Source organism: Dermacentor silvarum, chromosome 8, assembly GCF_013339745.2.
Source record: "Dermacentor silvarum isolate Dsil-2018 chromosome 8, BIME_Dsil_1.4, whole genome shotgun sequence".
Taxonomy (NCBI): Eukaryota; Metazoa; Arthropoda; class Arachnida; order Ixodida; family Ixodidae; genus Dermacentor; species Dermacentor silvarum.
This window is the reverse complement of record NC_051161.1, coordinates 75,954,410-75,982,022: the sequence shown is the minus strand read 5'-3', so window position 1 is coordinate 75,982,022 and position 27,613 is coordinate 75,954,410. Positions and strand designations below refer to the sequence as shown.

The following is a 27,613-nucleotide window of genomic DNA, read 5'->3' as shown; positions in this document are numbered from 1 at the left end:
AGAAACTATATGGATTGATTTTGACTCCCCCAGAGATTCATTAACGTGCATCCTATACACAGTACACGGGCGTTCTTGCATTCCATCCCATATCAAACTCGCGCCCTCGAGCTCAATTGCGCAATGCCATATCGTTTGAGCTACCGCGGCGAGTCTCTGAGTATGAGCTATCGTCGTGAAAGGAATGAACTTGATACGACGGGTAGGTTACGATAAAATGCTAGAATCGGCTGCGCAGCTCGAATAACGAGCGCAAGACCTGTAGAGAGTGTCATTAAGATGTACTGTTCGTAAATCAGGGAGTATTGCGCAAGTCATGTAGGGACAGCTAAACGTCTACCTTTTTTTTTTAATAACTGCTTTTACACCTATCTGCTACCCCTTTACGCCCGGTCGCTTCCACTGGTGTAAGCACTGGGCTCTTTATTTTGTAAAAACAAAATTATGCGGATCTCACGCACTGCGGGAATCGATGCGAGCGAAGCTTTCTATGCTGTTTGCTCTGATTGATGATAATTAGCGGTGATGCTGAAGGCGAATATTTAATTTCTTCAACGTTTAGATTAATATGAGAGTGGTGAGTTGATGTTTGCTTGAGGCGTTGTTGTGCGCCATTGTTCATAACTTCTGAGAGGGTTGAGCTTTATCATTGTCTCGCATGGCACATCGCATCGTGGCCGAAGTATGGTATGGAATGGTACGGCCAATAAGTATCCTCTATTCCGTACAGAGCCGCAGGCTACCATCTTCTTTCGGAGCTATTGTTCTCGGTGATGCAAACGCGGACACGGACGGCCGAATTATGTTGGCATTTAGCATCTTTTGGAGTTCCTCTTTGAGACACGCCTTCTTTTCCCCCGTTAGATTGTATGGCTTCTTTCGTACCACACTTGTGTCCGTTTAACTTGAATGGGACTTGAAACTTGGTTGTGGATGCCGGGTATCCCCTTAAACAGACCAGTTCTATATAAACTTAGCCAGTGTCGTCGCCATTCGTTGGTACTTGTAGTAGAGTTTAGAGCTGGGTTCTGCATTCGGGTTGTCCACACCAGGGCACACCGACACAGTGTCATCATAGCAAATATTCAGTTTCATTAACTTCATGTCCGGGCGGGAGGGCAGGAAATCGCATTGCACGCTTTCAATAGCCGAAGTGTTAAACAATATTGAATTGTGGGGTCGTACGTGCAAAAACCACAATCAGATTATGAGGCATGCCATAGTGGCGGACTCCGGATTAATTTTTACATCCTGGTTTTCTTTTAACGTGAACCTAAATCCAAGTTAACTAGCATTTTTATATTTCGCTTCCGTCGAAATGCGGCTGCTGTCGTAGGGGTCGAATCCGCGACCTCTACCAATGCCATAGGCGCAAAGATACCGCGGCAGGCTCACAAGTGTTGATTTGACGTACGTCCGCTTACGTATAGTGTCGCCTAGACCCTACGGTGCTTTAATGAGGCTTTGCGTCTGTACGCCCTACGTCAGTTCTCCGCTCGACAAATTTGAATGCTGGTTACTTTTCAGAAATAGCAGAAATGTACCGTGCCGTACCTACACTTTTCCCGCATCCACTGTTGTAGTAGCGTTTCGTTGCCTTCTCACCGCATCTTTGCCCTTTGCCGCGACCCCCCCCCCCCCCCCCCCTTTGTACGGGAACTGCGAGCAAAGAGGCTATTATTAACTCGTTTCGCGACTGCGTGGTTTTACTTATACTCTGCCTCCTCTTCTATGCCATTCTATCTGCCTTATCTCTGTACTAGCACGTTAGTAAGCAGGTAATCGCTGCAGTTTCTACAAGGCTTTTGCGAGGGCTAGCGGATAATAATAGCTGTCAAGAGGCTAACGTGGCGACGCCCAGGCAGCTCCAGAGGGCATTGCACACATGCGACGTGACGGAAAGGTACAAATGAGGTTTTCTCGTCGCCTTTCCTATTTGCCACCGTGTATATGCACGCATGAGCCACCCCCCGACGCGGCGTGCAAGACAACCACAGCAGCAGCAGCAGCAGCAGTGAAAAAGTTCAAGGAAGAGTAATGAAAGCTTCGGTTTAAGAAGAAGAGCATTCAATTGTCTAACTACACGTGCTATACAAACCATTCAGGTGTTTTAATGTTCGATACCTTCTTCAAAAACTTTTTTTCAATTCTGGGGTTTCACGTGCCGAAAGCAGGATATGATTTCTAGCTACGCCGTAGATACTCCGGGTTAATTTTGACCACCTAGGGTTCTTTAACAGGCACCCAATACACGGTACACGGGTGTTTTCGCATTTGGCCGCCATCGAAATGCATCCGCCGCGGCCGAGATTCGATCCCGCATCCTCGGCCTTGGCAGCGCAACACCAAAGCCACTACGCCACAACGGCGGGTAACTTCTTCAGCACCAGAGATAGCGCACAATATCTTACTTATTCTGCAGGGGACCTTGTCTTTCAAGTCCAACTGCTTGCAAAAGTATTACACGTAGCTATAAAAGTACACGTGCTCTGGCAAATGTATAACAAAGAGTATTCTTCGTGTTACGGAAAGCGATACGTAACACGCAGACAAGGCCTACATTTTTTTTTCAATGATGGCTGTAGATAAAAGAAACAAAAAACACCGCTGCCGCTTTAAATTAAGAAGGAAATAAAAATAAGCGAAATAAAAGAATGCTACTGTGAAACGCTGTTTAAACGCATGTAGAGGTGCCGCTGGATCGCAGCCATAGCGATTATTGCACAGTAGCCCGCGGAATGGCGGGGATTTTATTTTTGTGCAAGCGATCATTGCGAATGAACAGAGATGGTTCAGCCACATTTATTATTTTTTCTTTATGTATTTCCCCTTTACACTGTCCAACTGTATCGACAAAATTCCCCGAACAATAGAAGTCTCGTGCTTGTGCAAAATCTCGCAAGCATTCAATCATGCGCTGACCAGTAACAAAGACACGAAAGAAGAATCATGTGACGCAGAACTCTTACCAGGAAAGAACTGCGGCATCTCGCGAAACCTTTTATTGCTGAAGCAGTCGAGAGCCCCAAGAACATCGTATATACAGCACAATCATGAGAGTATTCCTAGCGATCTGCTTCATTTCCGCTGGTAAGGTTTGCACATTTTGCACATTAGCAAAGAAGTATCTGCTTTTTCTATCTCGCAGTGCTTTCCAAAATAAGTTTACGTTTAGGTAACTATTTTTCTTTTCATTTCGAGGTGAGCTGCCTTATGGAATATAATAAAAACTAGGGTTAAGGTAACTTGGTGATATATTCACATCATGTGCCACGTAAAGAAGCCTTGAAAATCCATATAGCTCAGAAGTCTTTCCTCTTTCCCTATATTCCTGTGTGGAGTGAGCCATAAGCTTGTTCGCGTGCTTTGTCTAGAAAAACAGGAAGTGATATTCAATGTCACATCACTAAGCATACAGAGCCTGCGAAATACCGAATGATTGGGCCTCCTACCACCTACGTGCATTGCTGGATAGGCAACATATATGACTGCGGCGGTAGCACTAAGGCTGGGGTGGTAATGCGATGACGTTAACACGTTTTAGTGAAAGACAATCAAGTCAGTTCGGCGAAAGTGGTGGTTCCTCGGTTAATTTGACAGGAAAGTTACACAATCGTATTTATTCTGTGCACATGGTCGCTTTAGGGCGGAAGGGCTCCACTGAGTGTATTTGACCATTTTTTATTGTACAGAGTTACCGGAACTGGACATGACATTAACCACGTTAACGAGCTGATGCGTTCCTGTGTGACATGTTCATTGATCTGTAGCGAGAGCGTTCGGAGGGCACTGAGGAAACTTCGCAAAGACAATGCATTAACGAATAAAAAGTAACCATTTTTAGCAGCGCAATAATCCTTGCAGGGGAGAACCAGCCATGTAAACTACGTAGAACTATGTACAAGAATAAACTCATTGCGAAACTCAAAATCACCGATTTGCTTCGCATAACTCTGAGTGACTCATTGCAAATGCAAGATTCAAAAAGCGATCGAAGTATGCGAAGTACAGCTTGCTGCGCCCTGTCCTCCGATATGCGAACCCAGTGATCGACGGGTGCAAACCGGTGGTGGCCTTGACAAAGAAAGTTGTCTTCTTACACATGTTTTACATTATACGTAGATAGTCTGGAATGCTACGTGGAAAGTAGCGTAGGTCGCACTCAGCTGCTTCCTAGAACAATTTATGAAATAATATTACTTCCTTCTTATGCATTTTATGTGGTCAAGTTCCATAAAGTTCTTGGAATAAAAAATTACGTGACCACTTTTGGCACATTCTTCCTGAAACAAATGACCTAGTTTTCCCTCCTTTGCTAACACCCGTACTTCGGCAAGGACTTAAACCGCAATAAACATTGTAAAGCCTTCCACTTGCACTCAGAGTAACAGTTGAAACCAACTCGTGCCAATTATTCACACTGATTCACGTAGTGCTCAGTTTTCCGCTGAAAGAATATGAACATTACGGCACGTATTACAAAGAGCGAACTTTTTATTAGTGTTCCTTTTCGCAACTTTAATGTAACCTGCGCCGCTTGCATTCAATAACTGTAATAAGCCCACATGAAAGAATGCATCGAATACTCGTACCTATTTTCACCCTTAGGGTTGGTATTACTCGGAACAAAAGTTTTAGGAGCGAAGTACAGGTAATTTAGGTACCTGACGTCATATATTACAGCATGTAAGAGATCGCGCCTCACGATTCTATGAAATACATAAGCTGTAAATATTTCCTAATAGCGATGCTACTTTCGAAACCAAGCAAGAAATAAGCAAAAGGTCTAATATGGTGGGGCTGGGAATATTCTTTAGGTTATAACTGCCACGGTTACTTATAACTATGGAAATGCAGGCCTAAATAAATATTACAGCTTACCCAAGCTGTGATCGTTAAGTGCACCATGGCTGTCACGTTCTCCTGCTCAGCATGAGGTCGCGAGTTCGGCTCCCTGCCATGGCAGAGTTGTTCCAATGGGAGCGATATGCAATAATGCTCGTGTACCACGCTTTGTTTACTCGGTAAAAAAATTCCATTGGGCAAAATATTCCCTAGCCCTCAACTACGACGTCCGTGAGAATCCAATAAGCAGCTTCAGGACTTCTAATAAAAAAAAACCGTTATTATGGGTTACAGTTTACGCTTAAACCCAAATGCATCAAACCTGGATACAAAAAATTACATTATTTGTCGAACCTTGATAGCTTCGAGAAATTTATCCGACATATTTATTTAAAAGAGATCTTATATCAAACTTGAAACTCCTCCAACATAAGCGATAAGACAAACCGCACAGGTTTTTCTTTTTTTGGGGGTATGCTTTTTGTTCGCTTTTATAACGTGATCAGGCGCATCACATGATAGACAGCTATTGATCGCATTGGGTGGCTGCGTTACTTGAACGTGCTGCTGCCAGAGTGAGGTTACCATTAGGTGTTTCAGCACTGTCACTGCATCTAGCTTCTACTATCGTGTATAACGAACTCCAAAAAAAAATGTAATAACAGCTTGTTATTCCTCGGTTAGGACTTACCAAATTACTTCTTATGCTGAACGTTTCTTTATCGCACAAAGCAGTTCGTTATAACCTTCTCCCTGCGAAGGCAGCCCCGCGCACAGGCATTGCATATCATTCATATTCATCATGAAACTTCGCGCTAAACAAAACGGGGACACAAAAAGACACACGGGACGACTGCTTTCTAACAACTGAGTTGTTAGAAAGCGCTCGTCCACGTGTCTTTTTTCCTTCTTTCTGTGTCACCGTTTTGTTTAGCGCCAAGTTTCAAGATGAATCAATTCCAACTAGGCCGGCTCGCAGTGAGGCATTCATATTGTTTCTTACTTTTGTTTCAGGAAGCTTGACCGGAGCCCGAGAGTTCATAGGTGGCAGTTTTGGTGGTGATGGACTAAGGGGACACTGGTCAGCCGGCGTCGAGGACGTTGGTCCTCATGGAGCACCAGGCTTTAGCGCCAGATTCCGCGGGTCGCTAGAAGGACTTTTCCGTATCTTGGAAGAAACTGGACCAATTCGTGCGGGCTTTGGTAAGGGCATTCACGAGCAGGATTTCTGGGAAAGAAACTAGAGTTACCGAAATGCCGTGTTCGGCCGTCATTTTCGTAGCGTGAAGTACACTGATGACATAAAAGACGCGATGAATTAAAAGATAAAAACAATTTTTATGATCACTTTCAGCAGTGTGCAGACAATCAGACTCCTATTTCATATTTGGACTTTCGCTTCAAGTATACTACCTCTGGTGGTGTTACCAACGAATACATCTCGCATACCGCATATAGTCCACTACCAAAAAAGGTACACTTTTTTTCAATTGCGCATTAAAAATGTGTATGAAGTAAGGAAAACTATCGCAAGAACTGTCCGTGCGTATTCTGTTGCCATTCTACATCAATATACTTCAACTCTTTATAAGGACTCGTGCTATAAGATAGTAATCTAATGGGGACAGTCGAAATAGCAATAACCGCAATAATTGGGCACTGTAATCGGCGCTGAAAAAAAAGGTAGATGTACTACATATACCGTGTGTCGGTAACATGATAGGAGAACATGGAGTCACCTATGAAAACCAATATATTTTCATATAAACGCATATGCGCATATAGGATCATTAGGCGCCATATGTAGCTCTTTTTTCAACAGTAAATGGGAATAAATTGTCCTTGTAAATTATATCTCTTTAGCGATTGCTCTTTGAAGGAGAAAATAATTTCAATAAAGAAAAGAGCATCAAATTTGTTTACCATGATTTAATATGGAAAAAAACATTGTTGTCTTTTCATTAGCGTTTAACTGGACTAACAAGCTGTTGAAAAATAGAAAACGTTTTCTTCAACTGTAATTAGAGATTATAATAAGGCTGATTACATGGCCATAATTAACAATTTGGACATGCATCTTGACTCTGACAGTCATGATGTGGAGCTTTTGTGGCAAATTTTTCGCTCGCTTACAGGGTATTGCATTGGTCATTTCATTCCGACAAGAAAAATTTACAAGCGTCACGCAAAATCCTTGGATCAGTAGGGCTATAACACAGACGAAACGCAGAATAAAGCACCTCAGAAAGCAGCACAAAACTTCTACGTCTCAGTTCACTGAATTAAAATATGATTTAATAGAAAAAGTTAAAGATGCAAGAAACAATTTCTTTAGCAAAACATTGGCAGAATTTATTACGACAGACCCACAAAAAATTTGGCCCCACATAAGTGAAGCTAATGAGGAGATATATAAATTAAAAGTGAATCATCGAATTATACATTAACCAAGGAAAATCGCAGAATGTTTTAATCAGAATTTTCAAACTGTATTTTCTGAGCTAGACGAATACGTATATCAGGGTTTCCTGACGTTACCGGGGAAAACACTGGTAATTACTTGTGAATGTGTCACTGCTATGCTTCTCAATCTGAGCATTAAAAAGTCAGCTGGCTCTGACGGCAATGCAAATGCATTTCTTAGACGCTACGCTGAGCAGATTTCAGGGTTTTGACTAAGGTGCTTAATAGGTCAATAGCTACTAGTGCCATCTACCGTGATTGGCGCATTGCACGTGTTACACCCATCCACAAGAAAGGTGACCGGCTTTCTGCAAATAATCACCGCCCTGTCTCAGTCATAAACACTTGTTACAAGCAGTTGGAGCAAGCTGTTTTGCATGTTACATTCAATAGTTTCTAGCCGATCGAAAAGTATTGTCATCCCAACAGCACGGCTTCAGAAAAGTCATTCCCACAGTCACTGAGCTGGTTTCAACTGTGCATGAGATCTTGGGTGTACTCGATATGTCTGGACAGGTTCTGTTCCGGGATTTTTCGAAGGCCTTCGACAAGGTGCCGCATGGCAAGCTATTGTATCAATTGAAATGCCTATGCCTGCCTTCCTTCATTGTCCAATTGGTTAGAGCATATCTGTCCAATAGAAGCCACATTGTAGTCATAGGAAATTGCACATCTTCTGTGCTTCCCGTTACCTCGGGAGTACAACAGGGCAGTGTTTTGGGACCATTGTTGCTTCTTATTTATGTAAATGATCTGGTTGAGGTGGTTCCCGGTACTGCATTCATTCGGTTGTTTGCCGACGATTGTGTCGTATTCAAGGATATATCATCTGAAGGATATTAGATCTTGCTACAAAACAGTATCTCTGCGATTGGAGATTGATGCAGTCGTTGGGGAATGGTAATAAACTCAGAAAATACAGTACTACTCCGTGTTACTAGGTAAGAAATATAGTGCATTCTTATATTCAATTCATAACAGTCCCATCTCGGAAGTTGATAAGTTTAAATACTTCGGCGTTACGTTAACGAACAAGTTCACGTGGTCAGCACATATATCCAATATCTGCATAGCCGGCATCATAAAGCTGTGGTTCCTCAACAGAAAACTTAAAAATGCACCAATTAGTACAAAACTTGTAGCTTACAATGCTTGCATAAGTTAAAAACTTGAATAAGCTTTCGTCGCGTGGGATCCGCATTATATAAAATATATAATGCAAATTGAGAAAAAGTCAAGGAAAAGCAGTTAGATTTATATTCGGAAAGTACAAAAGCCTAGATTCTCCTTCAGATTTAATGAAACTCAATAATATATCGACGTTGGAAGCCCGAAGAAAAGTCAGTCGCCTTTCATTCGTTCATAACTGCCTTTCTGAAAAAATTAGCTCTCCCAAAATCTGTGAGGCACCTTAGTACGAGGACAACGCGACAAAGTCTTGAAAATTCTTTAGCACCAATCTTCGCTCGCACAAACTCATTTCGATATAGTTTCTTCCTGCGCGCAGTCGCGGAGTGGATTTGCCCCTTAGCATATTTACCTCTGATGATTTTGTTAATGAAATGCAGCGCCATGTTTTGAATTTCTAACGTCACTACTTATTTTAGGCTTCTGGTTATATTGTTAGGCATTTCTACTACATGGGTATTGTGATTTTTCACCTTTATTAGCACATTTGTTAAACAATTTTCATGACATGGTTTTTAATGTCCTTTATGATATGTGTTGTTTCTTGTATTCATGTCTTGCGTTGTTTGATTCTGGACTTTTGTATTTTACATAAAGCCCCTCCTGCTCGAGCCAAATCATGGGCTTGCACTATTTCAAAATTGAAAAAAAAAATATCTGGAGATTTAAACAGGTCACTGTGGCGCCAATATTGGTTTGAGCATAAAAAGAATCGTCCCTTGACCTCGTCTTTTGCACAATGGCTCCCGTACCACCATGCGCTAATACTTCGGCCTGGGACACTGAAAAATTTAGAAACAGCCGAAAGTTCCGTTACCGGTGTCGTCTTATCGACATTGTACAAGTCCAGCTTGACGAGCATCGATAGTTCATTGGCTATCGTGAACGCGTCCGTTACAGCACACTATCTCGACCATAGCATTACAGCGTGACAGGGACGTCGCCGGCTTTGCAGGCTACATTCAAATCTCTATAATTGTATAATTTAGCTGTCTATTTTGTCGGTGCCGCAAAGCGAGACAAAGTGTGGTGGGGTCTCCTTTTGCATCTTCTATTTCTTGGTCATCGAAAATTCGGTCATCTGCATCTCGCATTTTGTTATTTTGCGAGTGCATGGCTTTTGGTGGTCAACAATGCAAATGGCCTTCGCAGAATATTAAAGGTGCTACAGTAGAATGGTGTGTTGCAACTTCAAAAAGCATAAAGTAAGATAAAGGAACATCAGATGGTGAAAAAAGAAAACGCGTTCTATCGTGTTTTTTTTTGTGCGTGTGTGTGTGTTCTATCGGACATTGCCTTTGGAAAAGTAAGCCGACACGCATGACCATTGTTTTGGCTCTACAAAGCTCTGACGTTCTTCATTGAGACTTCTGATTGCTTCCAAAATATTTGCATGTCTTATAACGCTGTAGTTATTGTTGTTCAAAATAAATAATTAAATTATGGCGTAATATGTGGCACAACCATGATCTCATTGATCTCATTATGAGTAAAGCTGTAGTGGGCGACTCCGAAATGATTTTTACGTCATAGTTTTTTTTTAATATACGTCTAAATCCAAGTAAACAAGTGGTCTTGCATTTATTTCGCATCAAAATGCTGCCGCCGCGGTTGAAAGGTGAACCTGCGACCTAGTGCTTTGCAGCAAAACGTCATAGCTATTCGGAGCCGCCACACCGAGCATAGTGACACTTGTGCAGGAGTGGGACTTCACAGTGAAATGTGATACGAACTTCTTATGAAAAAAAGAAAGAAAACTGGATAAGAAATTTACACATACATGCGACGTTCGGACTAGGCTATAATTACCACGAGACATAAAAACCTTGAATATAAATATTATATTGGACTTATTTTTGAATATTGTAAGTGATTTCATCCTCACATTTTTTTCCCTCTTGTATTGGGTACCTGGATCTGTTGGAATCATGCTAGGTGACATGTAGCATCGTTTCCTTGTTTGTACATTACAGGCAATAAAATAGTTCAACCCATAAAATCATGGAAGTATAACCCCATTTGAAAAATGGTTTACTTCGATTTCGCTTTTTATTAATTCCGGCTACCGTTTCTCGCACGGCTTTGGTAATTTCTTTGCTACAAGTATAGGACATAGTACATTCCGAAATTCTGTTTTCAGAGTCACAAAATTTCATTACCGAAAATGCAAAAACTTTGAGCAAGGTGCAATGTTTTTATTTCCAAAAAAATTAAATTAAATAAATTATGGGGTTTTACGTGCCAAAGCAACGATCTGATTATGAGGCACGCCGTAGTGGGGACTTCGGAATAGCATCTTCGTGGTATGTCCCTATGAGCACGCATCGCTTGTTTTCTTCCCCATCACCACTAGCTCAGGCCGACCTCTCCTCCTTTTCTTTATGAACCAATTTCTTTATCTGACCAAATATTCCGAAGTGTCATCCACAAAAACCATTATATCTCTCTCTTTCTCGCACACACACTCACGCAATATCAAGCTCTCCTTTCTCGCTTGCTTACAGATTACGGGTGGAATTCGAACGCTGGGTCGTACCCCTACAGAAGAGCAGCGCTTTATCCACGATATGGACCATGGGGTGGTCATGGACTTTATCACGATTATGTCTTTGAAGCGTCGGCATATCCTCAACACAGGGGTTACGGCACGCCATGGGTAGGTGCATACAGAAATGGCAACGGTTACGGTGGATATCCTTCGTATCCGTATGGAAGTGGATACGGCTATAATTATGCTCCCGTTTGGCCCGGAAACTTTAACGGCTGGAGAGGCGTCACTGGTGTTCGTCGTCCAGCCGGGTTTCCAGCAGGTCCTGAGGTAGGCCGGACACCTGGAGCAAGGGTTGCTGCTAGGTGAGAAGACGCTTTTTATTTTTTTGTGGGAACCTTACGCACGCCATGCGTGTAGAACGGCTGAGAACGAGGAATTCTAAAACGCCGCATCGCTTGGAACTTCAAAAGTTTCGGAATTTAATATATGTTAACTGCTGCCTAAGTGGGGACAATTTTACACCTGCAGTCGCGGTATCAAAGTAATAGGGCGTGACGCGGTGCATTCGATTTCTGTAAACCGCCTTTTTCGGCCTCGACGTGTACGTGGCTTGTGAATATTTAGTAATGGAATGGTAGTCTTCATAACGCGAGAGTGACTATATTTTCTAACTACTGGTTTATCTATGTAGTTCTCATTGAAAACGTAATGCATGGCTACGTAGAATAAAAAGACAAAACTCACAATGTTTCTACAGTTGCCATCTTGATATTACTCGTACAACCATCGCGGGATTCCCGATGTTAGGCCGGCGTTGCTCAGACCATTTATTTTTGTATATATACAGTGAAAATAATTAAGTATCAATAAAAATAGTTTAGAATTTCTGTACAAGTGCGAAACAATGACAAGAAGTGCTAAAAAATGTTTTTCTTGGTTTCGCTTATTCCAAAGCAGCGCCAGCGGCTCTGCCTCGTCGTAGAGAATTGATCTTGGATCCCGGGAACTACCTGTGTGTGTGAGTATGCAGCTGCCAAAAGGCAGCAGCTCCAAATTTTCAAATCAGATTTATTTTGATTTGTCAAGAACGTTTCTAAACTTTGTGCTCATTGGACTCCATTTATTTGAATCCGCAGGTAAGCCAAGCACTTGTTCAAAATAAGGATACATCTGGAAGAAGCAAATAAAGTAACACGCAAGTGTGAATTAACGATAACAATAATTATTGACTGCGGCAGAAAAGTTAGGAAAATACACAAATTATTTATAGTGACTGGCACAATTCAAGCACCTGAATACGAAGAAAGGATTTCTCTGGTGTACACTGCCAAATAAAATTACTATGACTTATCCTCGTTGCCATTTTTCTGGACGCTGAATTTTGACTTTATTTGTTACGCCATGTCCTGGCCACCCCCATTACGGTCATAATAGCATTATACCTGACAGTGCCTGCAAAACAGCTTGTTGCTGTAGGGATCACGGCCTGTTTCACAGACATAGATGGGTAAACATACAATCACACGAAAATATATTTTCAGTTAATGACAGAGTCGGTATACGTAAACGTACGCACTCTGATATTTCGCCAGCAATGATGGCTATACGTAATTATAAGCCCAGTTTAATGACCCAGTTATACTCACAAACAAAAGAGTTTTGAAGTAGAGGCGTGTGAGAGACAGATATAAAAAAATTTGTTGAGAGACTCCCGTAAAAGCGTTCCACAATGCTGGAGTTGTCTGCCACTTCTTTCCTGATTGTTCTGGTTGTTTAAGTGGGTCTCAAGATAGATATAGAGCAATAGATCAATATGAGCACATTTAGCTTTAATGGCGTACATTGTTTTACGAACAAAATGCCTTTTAGACACGAAAGAAGTGCAACAGGAGTGAGGTGTTCAATATTTGGAAGGTATACGAGTAATTTACACAGTCATCAGGTAAAGTTTCAATTGCTGCTGTGAGGGAAATAAAACGTTCGTTCCCCATGCAGAGATACTATACACCTCCCAACTTCACCAATGATATCATTGTGGAATAAGATACCATTTACGCAACCAAACATAGTTTGTTGTATGTAACGGTAGTATGTTTCACTAGGACAACTTGGTGGACCACTTGGAGACTGGCAAGTACAGGAGAATATTGCTATTTGACCATCGCGCTGTTCGTGTTTTTTTAGTACAAACCACGCTGTATTTGTATGTGTTGGTAAGGCGCAATCACTCATGCTAGAATACGCTTGTCAGAACATTGGATTTTAAGAAACCGCTTAGTTATTTAGACCAATACTTCTACAGTGAGTAGCAAAAATATTTATGAAATAACGATGTGGCTGCCAATATCAGTTACAAACAGGTAAGCGAACAAACACAATACTTTCTTTTGTCTTGTACTGTAGTGTTACTGAACGCGTACTTCATTGGCATTGCATTTCGATCCTGCTCGGATTGAACAACAAAGTGGAATCTAATATTTCTGTGCAGATTCCGTTGCGCCTCAGCTATAAAAGCAGCACCCTACCTCCGGTTTCTGTTCAGCGCCAGCTACGGCCTTCACAGCGAACGTTGGGAAATAACTCACCGTTGAATTTTTGCGCTAGACACATCACGTAGTTGTTTTTACGCGTTCTGCTGCAACAAGCTGCTGTCGCACTCCAGGAAGTGCTTTGTGAAGCACGCTCAATAGATCGAAACCTAACTTGAGCTAAACCGTAACTGACTCTGAAGGGTAACCGGAAGTGAGTGGCTGCTGTATCGCGAAGCGCAACAAAGCCTGCCCACGAATGCTTCCTGGCAGTCTGTTATGGAACTTGAACAGGATTACAGCACCATAAAAAATAGCTGGAAGCAAGACCTCTGTGCAGATTCTATTTCTGCTAACCAAACATCAGCGGTATACTTCTGCTTACTGTTCATCATTTTCAGCTGCGGTTCAGTTTAGATTAGGTTTCTACTTATTGAGTCTAATTCACAAAGTGCTTCCTCGAGTGCGATGGCAGATTCTTGCAGCAGGACGCGCATATTCAATTGCACAAAATGTCAGCAGGAAATTTTTGTGAGGGAGATGTTTCGCAACGTTCTCAGTAAAAGCAATTGTATCCATTTGTGCAGGCGAAATCTTAAGTTGAGTAGTACTCGAAAACCTACTAAATATATTCAACTATTTGGCCGAGATTTAGAGCTTGCCGAGCATAAAACAACATAATTTTATTCATACAAACGTGACATTATACGAAAGGCAACAGATAGGTTTTGAGCAGCTTACAAAACTAGGAGAGTTAGTAAAGGCAATCCTAACTATTAATTTTCCATCATTTATGGTTATAATTTCCTCCATGTGATCATGTTTCTAACTATGTTTCATATTTTGTTACTGCCAGCAACTGTTCTCATTTACAAAATCCTAATAAAACAAGCAAGAGGAGCTAAATCACCGCGCTGTCTTTATATAAAATAAAAAAATACTACTAAAAGTTCATTTCATTTATCTCTTCTTAACGGCCCGGAGGCGTTACGTAAGAGGGGCGAGATACATGGCTGGATAACAATGTTCAACGAGGGTAGTGTGCTATACAACAATAAGGAGCCTTCTATAATAGGTTAACATTTGTAACCAGTACGTACTAGGTAGTTGATGTGATAATGCACCATGATACGCCCTCATCAGGCACTCGGTACACGAAATGAAGCATAATAGGGAGAGTGCGCAAGTTCAGCCGAAGTCAGGCAGATCAACTTGCATCGCAAAAAAAAAACAAAAAAAAACAAGACGTTGAACTTGTAATAGACAAGACCATGCGAGATTGTCGACTGTCAACTTGTCAGGTTGCAGACAAGTAGAGGAACGAACTGATTTTAAATAAGCAATCAGCCTTGTATCACGAAAGTTTCTGCTCACGCCTTCCATTCTTGCGTTCTCTTACTTCTAAACAGATGAGCACTAGTCTCACCATGTCACTGAACAATTTCTAAGTGTTTTAATAGGATCTGGATAACTTTCTCGCTCGGTTTGTAAAAATGCCTGTGTACGGGTCCACTGCCATCAACCCGACACCAAACAGGAATCAGAGCAGCGGAAACCCAAATCATCACCCACTCTGAACAATGCTAAGGCCCTGCATATTTTTGGATTCCCTAGGTGTACTCTTGGTTGATCCCTTATAGAGGACTATATAGACAGTCTATAAATGTGTATAAATGTTTGTGTATAAACTTTATAGCCTAGCTATAGTCAATGTCGATAGACTTGCTCATATAAGTCAAGAGATTTATGGTATTAAACCATTTATTGACATTTACCTATGACCTGTCGATAGACAAGTGATATGGCCTATAGCCAGTCTTTACACGAGGAATATAGCAACAGAAATAGACAGCTTAACGACGTCTGCTGTAAAAGTGCATATGCACCTTTTATAGACCAAAAATACCAACCACACAATGACAGAAAGGCAAAATCAGCCTCTCGGAAATCTATGGACCAGTCAAAAAACTATATATATGAACTCGTGGGATTACATTGGATGGGGTAATAATATTACTCGATTGTAATTGTTGCTCTTTTGTATACTGTCTCATGGAGGAATTGATAAAAAACCGGCCTATATTGCAGAACAAGACAGTTCCCTACCAGCAGCACGAGCAGCACTTTAGCCGTCATCTGAGCGGTTTCCATGACACCCACCCAGCCAATTCACCAGATCTCACCTCGTCAAAATTCCATCTTTTTCGAAACATGAAGAAATATCTTGCTGGGCAGGACTTTCAAGCCGACAATAACGTCATCCATTCTGTAATCGTGCTCTCGGGCTCGCGTCTTGAATAGTTCTTATCAGCAGCGTAGAAGGAACTACAACGTCGCTGGCGCAAGCATGCTGCGTTAAGCAAGATTATGTTGAAAACTGAATCCTTCGACACATCTGTAAATTGCTCGGTTTCATTGGAGCTTCAAAAGTTTCAGTTATCCACGTCTGTGGCTGTCTGACAGGTGACGTTTTCAGTGTAATACTTGTGTCTTGATAAGCACCCGCAATGGATACGCTGTGTTCCAGTTTATGCCTGTAGGACACCTTCGTAAAATATCACCCAAGAATAGACAATATTCAGTGGCAAATGGTCTTTACTGTGCTTGCCACTAGTGGCGAATGCCCGACAGAGGGTTTGTTTCCAGGAGTAGATTGATAGAGACATGGTTTCTTGTAACACCGCCAGATGTATGCACACTTTGTAGATGTCATACAAGCCAATATGTGAGTCCTAACACCGGGCCCTCTGGCAAAGGCCATCTACAGGATCCGCATTCCTAAGCTCAGGAAAGCGAAAAGTACTGCCCATATCAGCTATTGAATCTACAGAGCACTTAAGTTCTGAGAAGCACTGGCCGTACTGCCACACGCGTCATTGTCTCCAAACTTTTGTCAGAAACTAGCTTGTTAATATAATCGTAGAGATACTGGAAGGATAAAAAAATTGCACTTTAGACGAAATCGTCTGAATCACCAACCACAGCTTCATGCTTCTCCTTAAGAAGCCCTATTTTACACAGATGGCTTCACCAGTTCCCACTGCTCGGCCGCGGAGTAGTTGCTCAATCGGACGCCATTTCTATTGAGGGTAATTCTCTCACATTAGGATCGCCAACAGCAGCAGAACCTGCGGCTCCTCTATAGTTTCCATCAACTACGTGCACCAGCCGCTGTGCGATTGTAGGGCCATTTTTTTTTATTCAGGAATATTTGCCGCAAGGTATATAGCATAAAAATGGTCAATTGGCGCTATCAAATCAACGTATGTAGTTCATTGTGATGCAGGTTCTGCATCACTGAGCGCATTTGTTGCCCAGGTGATCAAGTAAGCGTAAGAAATTCCTTAAGGCAGGCCTCCTTAAATTAAATAAAAATGAATACAAGACGTAGGGCCATTTTTAGCGATTCCATAGCAGCCCTAGAAATCCTATCAGATTGCCCTACTTTATGGTTTAGGCGAGCCACTAGAGGGCGAAATAAAGCCCGCTTACCACCAAGCACTCAAGAAGAGACGCCACATTCTATTTTAATGGCTACCATAATGCTTGAAAGCAACAATTGGGTTGTGCAACTAATTCACGTTAGTGATTAAACTATTTAAATATGAGTAAACGTATCATTACTGAGTGCACAATAATTAGATAGTTACTCACTCTGTAATTATGGTGGCTCATCATAAATAGAGAAACAGTAATTCTACCACACTGACTTTCTCTTAATGGAGTCTGCAGCACCTTGGCATAAAATTGTGTAAAATTCATGCATTTATCGACAGTCGATCATAATTCGTGGCTTAAGGGGATAAGTAGACGCAAACCGTGATTTTCCAGAACGCATCTTCATCTGCGCTATCGTCGTCGATATTTTCGCAGGGGTTAGAAAGAAAAAAAAATATTTCGCAATTGCCACGCAACGTCCCACGTCACACTTCCCATCAAACACTGTAGTACCTTCTCGAAAGCGATCTTCGGTAGCGATAGACTTCCCTCAGAAGTAAAATGAAGGTACTTGTGGTAAGCAGAACGTTACCCTAAGATTATTTTTTGTGGTCTATTCGTAGCTACAACTGCATAAAAATGGCAAACAGAAGTCGCGTACACAAATGTGTACATCGCGAGTGAAAGGGTTATGACGCGTTTTAGAAAGGATGCTTCGCGGCAACTTCGACCGCTTGGTCGCCACATATCACACTTCAGGAATGAACGTTTCGGGAATGAACGTTTCGGAAATGAAACCACGATCCATCAACTCGCGCTTGCATTCAGTCAGCCTTCACTTGCGACTTTACCTGCCACCTGAACTCTCCTGTCGCGAAACAACTTTATTGTGTCGAATCTCGTGGGGTACTGCATTCACGAATGCTTATTCATTCCTTATCAGAATAGCCAAAGTTGCCGCATGTAATTTCCGGGAGCGTGATGAGACAATAGAGCACCTTCTGTGCCACTGCCCTTTATTCGACACTCAACAATGTGTTCTGCGAGCTAGTCTCAGCCGCTTGGATGGCAGACCGCTCTCGGAGGAATAGATCCTGGGACATTTAGGCACTTTTGCGTGACACAAAGCGACAAAAGCCCTATTGAGCTTCTTGACAGCGATTGGCCTGCACAAACGCATCTGCCCGTCAGTGAACTCAATACATTCTGCAAGTGTATTGACATTGACTGCGTCGTTGTATTTTTTGCTTTCTTAACATATCTCAAGTATATTTTCTCATTTCTCCTTCTCCAAATGTAAGGTAGCCCACCGAGCAAGGTCTTGGTTAACCTCAATGGCCTGCCGTTCATTCTTCTCCTTCATTTTTTAAAATCTATCTCTCTCTTTATGGCGCTCGTACATGCCGATTCCGCGCCTGACAACGAAGGAATGACGTCGAGGTAATGAGGACGATAGGAAGACGACTAGGCAGTAAAGACAATGGCGTAACGGTGATGCAATGACCACGACGACATGAAGACGAAGGCATGATGACGGTGAAATGACGACTGCATGATTACAATGGCCCGACAATGACGGCATGACGACGAAATAGTGAGGAGGACGACTGCGTGCTTATACGAGGCGTGGCGACGGCGGCACGATGCCGATAAATGGCGACGATGCTTTGAAGACGCCTGCGTGGCGAGGATGCAGTGACGATGACGAAACGGATGACGACGGTATCGCTCAGGACGTGTTGGTGGTCTAGTTGGTTGGAGATTATTATCTCAAAGCAGTGTACCAGTTCAGACGTAGACAAACACTAAATCTTACAAACGCGAGTGCTAAAGTAGTAACACAATGAGCGCTCGTATTTGTGTGATTTAGTGTTCGTCTATGTCTCAACAAGTGCGCTGTCTTTGAAATGATGACAGTATGGTGACAAATGAATGATGGCATTGGATTAAAGACGAAGAAATGACAACTGGACGATGACGAAGGTATATTTGTGTTGGAACTTCCGTCGGCGTATTTTGTACCCATCACTGGCTGCCCCGGGGCCGCTTCGGCTTGCGCTTTATCCGGTGCAGGTTTTAACTATGTACAGGACGGCGATTCCTTTTTATCATTCCTTTTGAAGATCATTCCTTTTGATCGTTAGCTAATTCTGCAAGGCAGCAGCAGCCAGCTTGCACAAACTTTGTGAACTATGCACGGAAAGCTTCTCTTTAATACTGATGAAACCACAACAGCTTAGGAGTGTACCTTTGCATTTTCAGCAAGCACGCAAAACGAGATATTCAGGTGAGATCGATATTCAGATAAAGTTCGGACGTAGCTTCCAGAGAATTACGTTGCGGAACACAAACAGCATTCATGCGCACAGGCCGTTAACTAAGCACTCGTTCAGTTTCAGTAAAATAATAAAATAAGATACGAATGGCAGGTTTTTTTCATAGACGCTGACGAACAAGCGATGATCACTAGAGTGGATGCACGGCTCCGTCTCCCTTTAATTGCGTGCTGATTCTCCTCGTTCACATGATCGATAGGAAATAAAGGTCCGACGGGCAAAAGATTTGCCAGGTGGAACAATGAACGGGGAGTTAGTGGCGCTCCTGGATGTGCACGTTTTTTTTTCTCATTATTATTATTATTTAGTGGGCATTGAAGGTGATGAAAACAGAGTTCCAAGGACAACAACCAGAAGTGGCTAATACCTGTCTGGAACTTTTTCCAAAAGTTTACATGACTTCCTTTGTATACCATTTCAATGTAGACAATTAATGCTGTTATTCTAACACAGCCTTTTTTTTTTTTTTTTTGACGAGGCTTCAAGCGATCATTGGCTACCTCTAGTGTGGGAACCTTGAAATTCTGGAACAGGCGCTTTTCATTTCTGTTTTCTTAAAATTTCAAATAACAAGCTCTGCAGGTGAATAGTGACAATTAACTGAGCGTTCCGCTCGGCAAACTGCATTATTGTCCTCTTCTCACAGCAGGCACCATAGTTTGCATAGCATGCCAAAAAGTTGGGAAACAGGCAAATAACTGGGATGAGGTACTGGTAATATCCTGCTTTGAAAAATAAGACTTCTTCATCTAACATGTCAGTCAAGAGCATTCCTTTTGATCGTTAGCTAATTTCGTGAGCTCAATTTTCTAAGCGAGCTTACAGATGGCACTGATAAGCGGCAGAAAATAGGGTAACAAATTAGTGAGTCTCCATACTCATGCCCACAGCCAGCGATTGAGCTTGCGCGCAAAAAGAACGAATGATAAGCATATATTTTTTGTTATCACGTAGCAGAAGTATTGACTTATTGAAAAACCCGAAGCAGCGAAATATTGACTGTCTGCTTGCGTAAACACACGAAAAAGCAGAATATCGGTAACCGTTAATTTTTTTACCTCCCTCAGCACGATGTTACCCAATGTTTCGAAATCTTCATAGGCCTTCATATTTATACGCTCTCATTACGAAAGTCTACTTTTTTTGTCTAGTACCCATGAGCTCACATTAATCATCAACACTAACCGTCACGAAGAAAAACTGCGAAAACGCTCCCCTAAACATCGGGCCACCATGAGGTTATTATGACTGTGCGTTATCTTCGGGATTGGCATGTATACCAACACAATTATACAGTCACAAGAAATCGCGGTTGGCTCCCAAGTAATGTTAAACCGATTAAGAAAAAAGAGAGGGAGCAGGGTACAATGAGTTCATTTGCTATACCTGTTCTCAACGAAGCACTGTATTAGGTTCGTAGCACCAGCTATTCTACGCTATCTGTCCTCCACGCATATTGGCATATCCTTCAGTTAGCGACGTCCTACATTAATAAAGAAACCGGCAGCTTGCTCAGGGCACCACACCTTCATAAAAGGCCAAGCAATAGATCGGAAAAACTATGCAAGAACAATGCAAGATGATTGCCAACGTTGGCGAATAGCCGAACACTCAAGAAAGCTGTTCACTTTATCAAAGTGATTGTGGGCTTGATCACCTATACTTGTCGCAGTCAGGATATTTCAGTTGGGCTTGTTCTGTCATTACGCAATTCCCTAGAGAGCAGAGCCGTTACCCGGCACATTTGTGGCGGAAGGATACGTGGATAGCATGTGCGTCTCAAAGAGCTATAATGTTTGGCACTTGGCAATGAACGCGCGTCGTAGCGTGAACCTACGCGCGCATAAATTTTCATTCAACGCGAGTGCACGCACTCCTTACGTCGGTGCCTTTTAGCGGTGGTGAAAGTGCCACCGCTCACCGCTTACCCCCAACCCCCAAAATGGTAAAAGAGCCATAAAAAGCTATTCGCTCAAAAAAAAAAAAAGCAGGAAGAGAGAGAGACAGAGAAAGCGAGAAATGAAAGAGAAAACGAAATACCGCGGCCTCATGTGATAACAGTGCTCCAAGATCCGCTGTACCACCGCGGGACGTAGCGGTGTAGCGACGAAATAAGTTGTCCCCAGCTTGTCCCTCTTGCAAGGGAACGGTCCGCGCTAGTCTTCCGAGTGCAGGCCGCCGCATTAAACGGATTTACCGACGCTCCACGAAGAGGAATGAAGCAAGATTTTGTGCTTCCTTTAACGCATTTCACACCGACTGAAGTACCACATGGAGGGTCTGACTGGCACCCCCATTTCGACACGTGGCGAGGCTCTTTCCCGCCATCATTCCATTGCTGAAGACTCCTTTCTTGCCTTACCTCTTTTATTATGCCCCGTTAATCCGCGTGTCCCTCACTTTTTTTTTTTGGTGGGGCTTTTCAGCCCTCCCCGACTTTATTTAGCGTTCAAGCCAGATGTTTCTCTTCGTAAGCTCCTCTTTTATTGTGTCCCAAACTACCAAAACAACCAGGCGAACATCCAAGAGAAAAGTGATGCCTGTCTGCCGCGGCTTTCCTAGTACATTGGCACGGACAAACTCCATGCGTATAAAATTCACCAGCGTAGAAATATAAACGGAAACTCCTTGTACGTCTTGAACACGCCCAATTTGTTGGCGTGGCAGCGAGAAGCCACTCCAGCATCTGCAACATAACTTTTCAAAGGATTTACAGCAGAGAAATAGCTTGACATGCCAAAAATATGCTGCCTCGCACAAATGCTTAAATGGGGAAGAGGCCACAAGCCTCAGAAAAACCGAAACGGATGTTTATCTGCAACTCTTTAAATTCCACGCAATCTCCCCTACACAATATCAAGCTAGATGCCCGTGGTGTAGAGGCAGACCAGCCCTTTCTCACATTTCGTGGACGTGTGAAATAATGCCGATAGAGTCGTCTATTCAGCCTGATGCAAACCAACAACAATCGCTAGCGGAGCAGTGGGAGGTACAGCTCGCCAGCTCGAACCTGGGGTTGCAGAGGACACTCCTTCAGCAAGTCCAGCGTGCGGCTAAGGCCAGTGGAACCTCGACTAAGGGCCCATCGCTCTTTGACCCCTTTTCCCCCACTCCCTGTTTTAATAATAAAGTTTACTACTACTACTACTACTACTATCCCTTAAAAGAGCACGAAAACATTTGTATCCATATATTATTCGACGATATTCGCCCACAGCATGCATTTTATCCCACTTCGAATTATACTAACAGTAAGAGAAAGTTTCAAGGACACAATCCACGCCACCTTATCCTCCTCCACCTACGTCATTGAATGTGGGGGAGAGTGTGCTACGCGTACATAAAACGCTGCTACGGAAAGACAATCCCGCTTCTCGACCAATGGCTCCTCCAGCAACACCCCTCCATTATTATGTCCCAAACTGCCGAAAGAACCTGGCGAAGATGCAAGAGAAAAGTGATGCCTGTCTGCTCCCACTTTTCAAGCACATTGACACGGACAAACTCCAAGCGTATAAAATGCACTAGCGTAGGAATATAAGTGGCCTCGAAGTTGCCTCTGTCCTTAGCGCGACACACAAATTGCTATATCAAATTCTTTCAGTGCTAACGCAATCACTAGTCACCAGCAAGAAATCAGTGACAACGGGAGTCGAAGTTTTCAAACTTTTAAAGAACTGGCCGAAAGCCAAATAGCAGGTCTACAAACGGCTGAACGGGTTTTAACTCGATTGTCTCGCGCTTTTAGTTTGTCGAAAAAGGCGACGCAAAGCGCATTTGTGATAATAGATGGGGCTTCTGTCTTCTCGAGGCTACCCGAACGGACGCTTGCAATTTCGTGTATAGGCTTCTTTCATCGTACTTTCGCGACCATACTCGCCCCAAACAACCTCGTGAGGCCCCGCTACCAGCGACCTCGAGCTGCAATTCCGTTAGTCGTCTTTCGTTGTCGTAAATAGCAGGTTCAATGTAAAGGATAAGAAGGAATCCGTGGTGACATGTTTGCGCTAACACAACGCCCTATGCCATTCAAGGAGGACTCATATGCCAGATTAGGCTTACAGATTAGCATGCATCTAGGCCTTTTACAAAAAAAAAAAAAAAAAACTGAGGGTATGATAAGACGATGGCTGAGCTTTCCCTCTATGAGAGAGTGACACAAGAAATGGGTCATTGCTACAGCTGCGCTTGTTCTCAGACTTCAGTTTTTTTTTACGGTTTTCTTTTACAGCAGCCTGTGTGTCATACGGTTCACCCATTAGTCGTGACATTGAGAATTTCTAGCTTGCCCCCACTCTGCAGTTTCTAACTAGTTCCAGCATGGGCCTTGTCAATTACATGATTTTGGGCAACTCTAGTTGTTGCTTGCACCCCAAGCTTTAGAAAAGAACTATACTTCAGAAAGCTCGACGTACGGCTTTCATAGAATATGAGAAAGATATGTGTCCACGCGAACATACATAATCGTAAAAAAAGTAAACTGTGAGCATGCCGTAACCTTTTTCTCTCGTATATTCTGAACATATATGTGATATCCTGTGAATAAAGTCGAGATGTGTCACACGATTTACTGAGTTGGATACTCATTTGGTTCCCCTTTGGAGAGAAAATCAGTGCCAACTCCTGACTGTGTGTGTAGACAAGTACTTAGCTTTACGCGCCACGCCTCGTAGACATAAACCCAAAGCAGTGAACCCCAAGTAAAACAATCGTTGCCGCAAAAAAAAAAATGGCAAAGGTGGTGCCAACGTTTTGCCGGCATAGATCAAGCTTAATGACACTTCTGCCCAATGGTGCATGAAACATGGGTGTTCGTGCAAAAAGCACTATAAAGTCGCCAAGTGCCTGTGCCGTCACTGAGACACGGCCCCTCGTTCCGCGACGCCTACCTTCGAGCGCACGTCGGCGGCATTGCGTTTATCATCGAATCCGGGGAAGTCTAAGTACTAAAATATTTCGAGCTATTACCGGCTGAACAGCTTCACGAACAGTACACACGCCATGCAGTAGCGTTAACGCAGTAGCGTTTGGCACAATGAGTACTTGTTCTCACTGGAGTGGCATGAAATTATTGTAAAGAAAGTTTGGCAGAAAAATAGGAGGATGATTCTCAAATTCAAGCGATAGGTTCATGGTAGACTTGTTGCAATGTGATCGGGACAGTTACGTGATGATTGTCGATCGCATTATAACTATTACGTTAACACATGCACACGTCCACGTGCACATGTTCCCTGATCAGCTCACCAAGCTTCACCCATACTGTCTCCAGGAATGGCCCAGTTTACTAGGCCAGAAAGCCATCCACGCAAAGTGGGTGGGAAAGAACTAATGAAAGCATTGCTTCAAAAATCACCACCGCGAATTCCGAGGTGCAATGCAGAAGACAAGTTACGATGCGAAACTGCCAGATGCATCACAGTTGTCGCCAGTCTTGCAAATCATTCTCAAGTTACAGTGAGAAAAAGGTCTATTTTTGTGGGAGCAGTTTTCCGCTGGCCATCTTAGAATGCGCCATAAAAAAGCAGTGTAAAATGGAAGTGCTCAAAGTTAAAAAAAGAAAAAGTTGAAAAAAGAAACGTAAAGAGGTACACTAAAGGGTGCAAAAGAGATATTTGGGTAACGTTCCATATATGCCTATCGTCACCGGGAAGAATAAACAATGACATCTCACGGCAGCGAAATTGCCATTGGTGTAGTAGTGTCATGCAGGTATATATTTTGCGTAGAACGGTATGGCATAGTTGGAAACAAAAATAACAAAAGATAAAACAGTAGCTAAAATTAACAGGAGCTTCTCAAGCCTCCAAGAATTGTAGATGCGTAGATGTAGATGTAGATGTATACGAGCTCAATCATTTACTACACAACTGCCTGACAAAAAAAAAAATTGTCGCAGTTTCACCCAAAAGGTGAAGCATCAATTGCGATAGCAAATTAGTAGAGAACTATACGCAGTAAGGATAGTAGTTTTATCAGCTGTATAAACTTGGACATGCAGCAACACCAGCAACGCGCTGAACTGTTGTCGACGCTGTCGGCGTTTTGCCGGCGTTAGCACCGAACGCGCGCGGCGTTGGTGACTGTTGCCGATGCCTCTGGGGGCGACTCGGAGGTTTTCGGGGAGATCAGAATGGTACACTCGTCGAGCTGCGTCGGAAATATTACCCACCTTCTCGCCTCGCAACGTTTTTATATAAATACGCATTTGGAGCCGCAGCTAAACGTCGCCTCCCCTCCCTCCCTCCCTCCCGTACCCCCACGGCCTTTCGCGCGACGAAAAAAGTCGCGTTTGCTCTCTATATATGGAAAGGAGGAAAGAGACGCTTAATTCTGCAGCCGTTCAGGAAACACCGCGGAGGCGCTCGCCCGCTTGCGCCCTGCAGCAGACGGCCGCCTGCCTCCTGGACGAGACCCTCGGAGACCACCTCCTGGTGTACGTCGACGGTTCGGTGGTACCGGACACCGGCTCTGCCACGGCGGCCTGCACGGCACCAGCCCTGCAGAAGAGCAGGCAGTGTCGACTGCCCAGACACGCCAGCTCGACTGCAGCGGAGGTGGCAGGCCTCCACCTGGCCGTCGACCTACTCTCCGAGGAGCTTCCTGGGGTACCAGCGGCCATCCTCTGCGACTGCAAGGCAGCCCTCCTCGGCCTGCAGAGGCCAGAAAGCGCCAGCCTTGGAGTCGCACTGCTGTCTACCCGGCTGACAGCGCTGCAGGACGCAGGCCACCCGGTGTCCCTGCACTGGATCCCCGCCCACGTAGGGATCCCGGGCAACGAGGCAGCCGACACCCTGGCGAAGGACGCCCACCACACCACTGTGCCCCTCAGTCGGGCCGTGACGGAGGGCGACTTCACAGGACTGAGGCTGCGGCGACACCTGGCGACCCACCACCCAGACAAACGGGTGGCACTGGGATGCCCCCCACGACCACTCCCCCAGCGAGGCCTGGCTCGCAGGGAGACCTCGCTCCTTCTCCGGCTCCACATCGGCTGCAGCTGGACGGCAGCACGCAGCTACCGACTGGGACGAGCGACGTCCCCGGCCTGCAGCTCCTGCGGGGAGCCGGAGACGATCGAACATCTCCTGCTGGCCTGCCCGGCGTACCTCCAGCAGCGGGGCCCACTCCTGCAGGAGTTCCGCCGCCTGGGCCTCCCCTCTGGCAAGGAGGAAGATCTCCTCTTCCCCGGCCGACACCACCTTTCTGCACTTCGAGGCGTCGTGGAGTTCCTTGACTCGTCAGGGCTCTCCGCACGCCTCTAAGGACATTTATACAAGCGGGAAGGCCTCACGGCCTCCCACCCCACCCCGGGCCTGACCGGCCTGGCACAACACCCCTGCAGACTCTGCACCACACCAAGGCCTTCCATCTCGGCCTGATACGTGCCGCCTATGCCTGCCGGTTTTGCTTCGCCCAGCCATGGCGACTCCACTCTATCCCTTCTTTCGCTCCCACTTACCCCTCCCCGTTGGCGCTGAGCCGTGCTCCCTCAAGGGCTGCAGAAGATAGCGCCAACCTTTCCCTTTCCCTCAAGAACCACTTATCACACCGCGCACAACGCGCGTTTGCTCTCCGACGTGCGTTCTCTCTCTGTGAAAGCGAGCGTCCCTCGCGCCCTTTAACTCGCACATACAGCGTCCCGAGCGCGGCGGCTATTTCATCGCCGTTGACGTCATACGGAACCTCACGGCGACGGCGACGCCAACGGCAGAAATCCGCTTTGGAGTGTCCGCATAATTGCTATCGCAATAAAATGTAGGGTAACAAATGTGATAACATAGTATTATAGTGTTACAGTATGCCCTAGGAAACAAACCGAAGCCTTTGGACGCGACAGCTCATTCAACAATGAAATGTCACGCAGTAAAACATAGTCAGCAGAATTAGAGAGCAAGCGACACATAATTAGGCTATAACAAAACAGTATCTAAGGCGTAGTTGCGCATTATTAACGGGAAAGGCAATGACAAAGAATAATATGTCAGGTTATGTAGAGTTGTTTGAAAAAAGGGTTGTCAGAAGAGGATTATAAGTTTTTAGGTCACTTACATAAATTGAACCGATTGTACAACCGTTGTAACCTGTAATGAGAAGTTTCAAGAGGCAGAACTGATGGCGCTATGTTATGGGCGTATTTATTAATTAAGGATAGCACGCAAAACACGGTTGATTGCCTTCATGGTGCAGTCGTGCATGGTGCTTCCCAGCAATGTGCATAGGTTAGTGCAAAGAAAGTTTACCATGCGTTCATAGTAATCTGCTCGAGCATGCATCCTTTCGGGCATTGCGACTCGGAGTATCTTTCGAAAAATTCGTATTTC

The 27,613-nt window shown here is 44.0% G+C and overlaps 1 protein-coding gene across 4 annotated transcripts; it reads left to right on the top strand.

The window, feature by feature from the left end:
• Positions 1 to 2,964: 2,964 nt before the first annotated feature.
• Positions 2,965 to 12,337, top strand: LOC119462713 (uncharacterized). Of its 4 annotated transcripts, none has more exons than XM_049672220.1 (5): positions 2,965 to 3,090; positions 5,860 to 6,048; positions 11,001 to 11,152; positions 11,945 to 12,005; positions 12,124 to 12,337. In XM_049672220.1, exons 1-4 carry the CDS (start codon positions 3,054 to 3,056, stop codon positions 11,975 to 11,977), a joined length of 411 nt encoding a protein of 136 aa, XP_049528177.1. In that variant the 5' UTR covers positions 2,965 to 3,053; the 3' UTR covers positions 11,978 to 12,005; positions 12,124 to 12,337. The 4 variants fall into 4 exon arrangements, with proteins under 4 accessions (XP_049528177.1, XP_049528176.1, XP_049528175.1 ...); XM_049672219.1 differs by having other exon boundaries at positions 11,942 to 12,005; XM_049672218.1 differs by having other exon boundaries at positions 11,001 to 11,349.
• Positions 12,338 to 27,613: the final 15,276 nt, after the last annotated feature.

Coding starts and splice junctions, on each gene's coding strand:
- LOC119462713 (XM_037724008.2), top strand. CDS start 3,054: ATGAGAGTATTCCTAGCGATCTGCTTCATTTCCGCTG. Junction 3,091..5,859: donor GATCTGCTTCATTTCCGCTG/GTAAGGTTTGCA, acceptor CTTTTGTTTCAG/GAAGCTTGACCGGAGCCCGA. Junction 6,049..11,000: donor ACCAATTCGTGCGGGCTTTG/GTAAGGGCATTC, acceptor GCTTGCTTACAG/ATTACGGGTGGAATTCGAAC.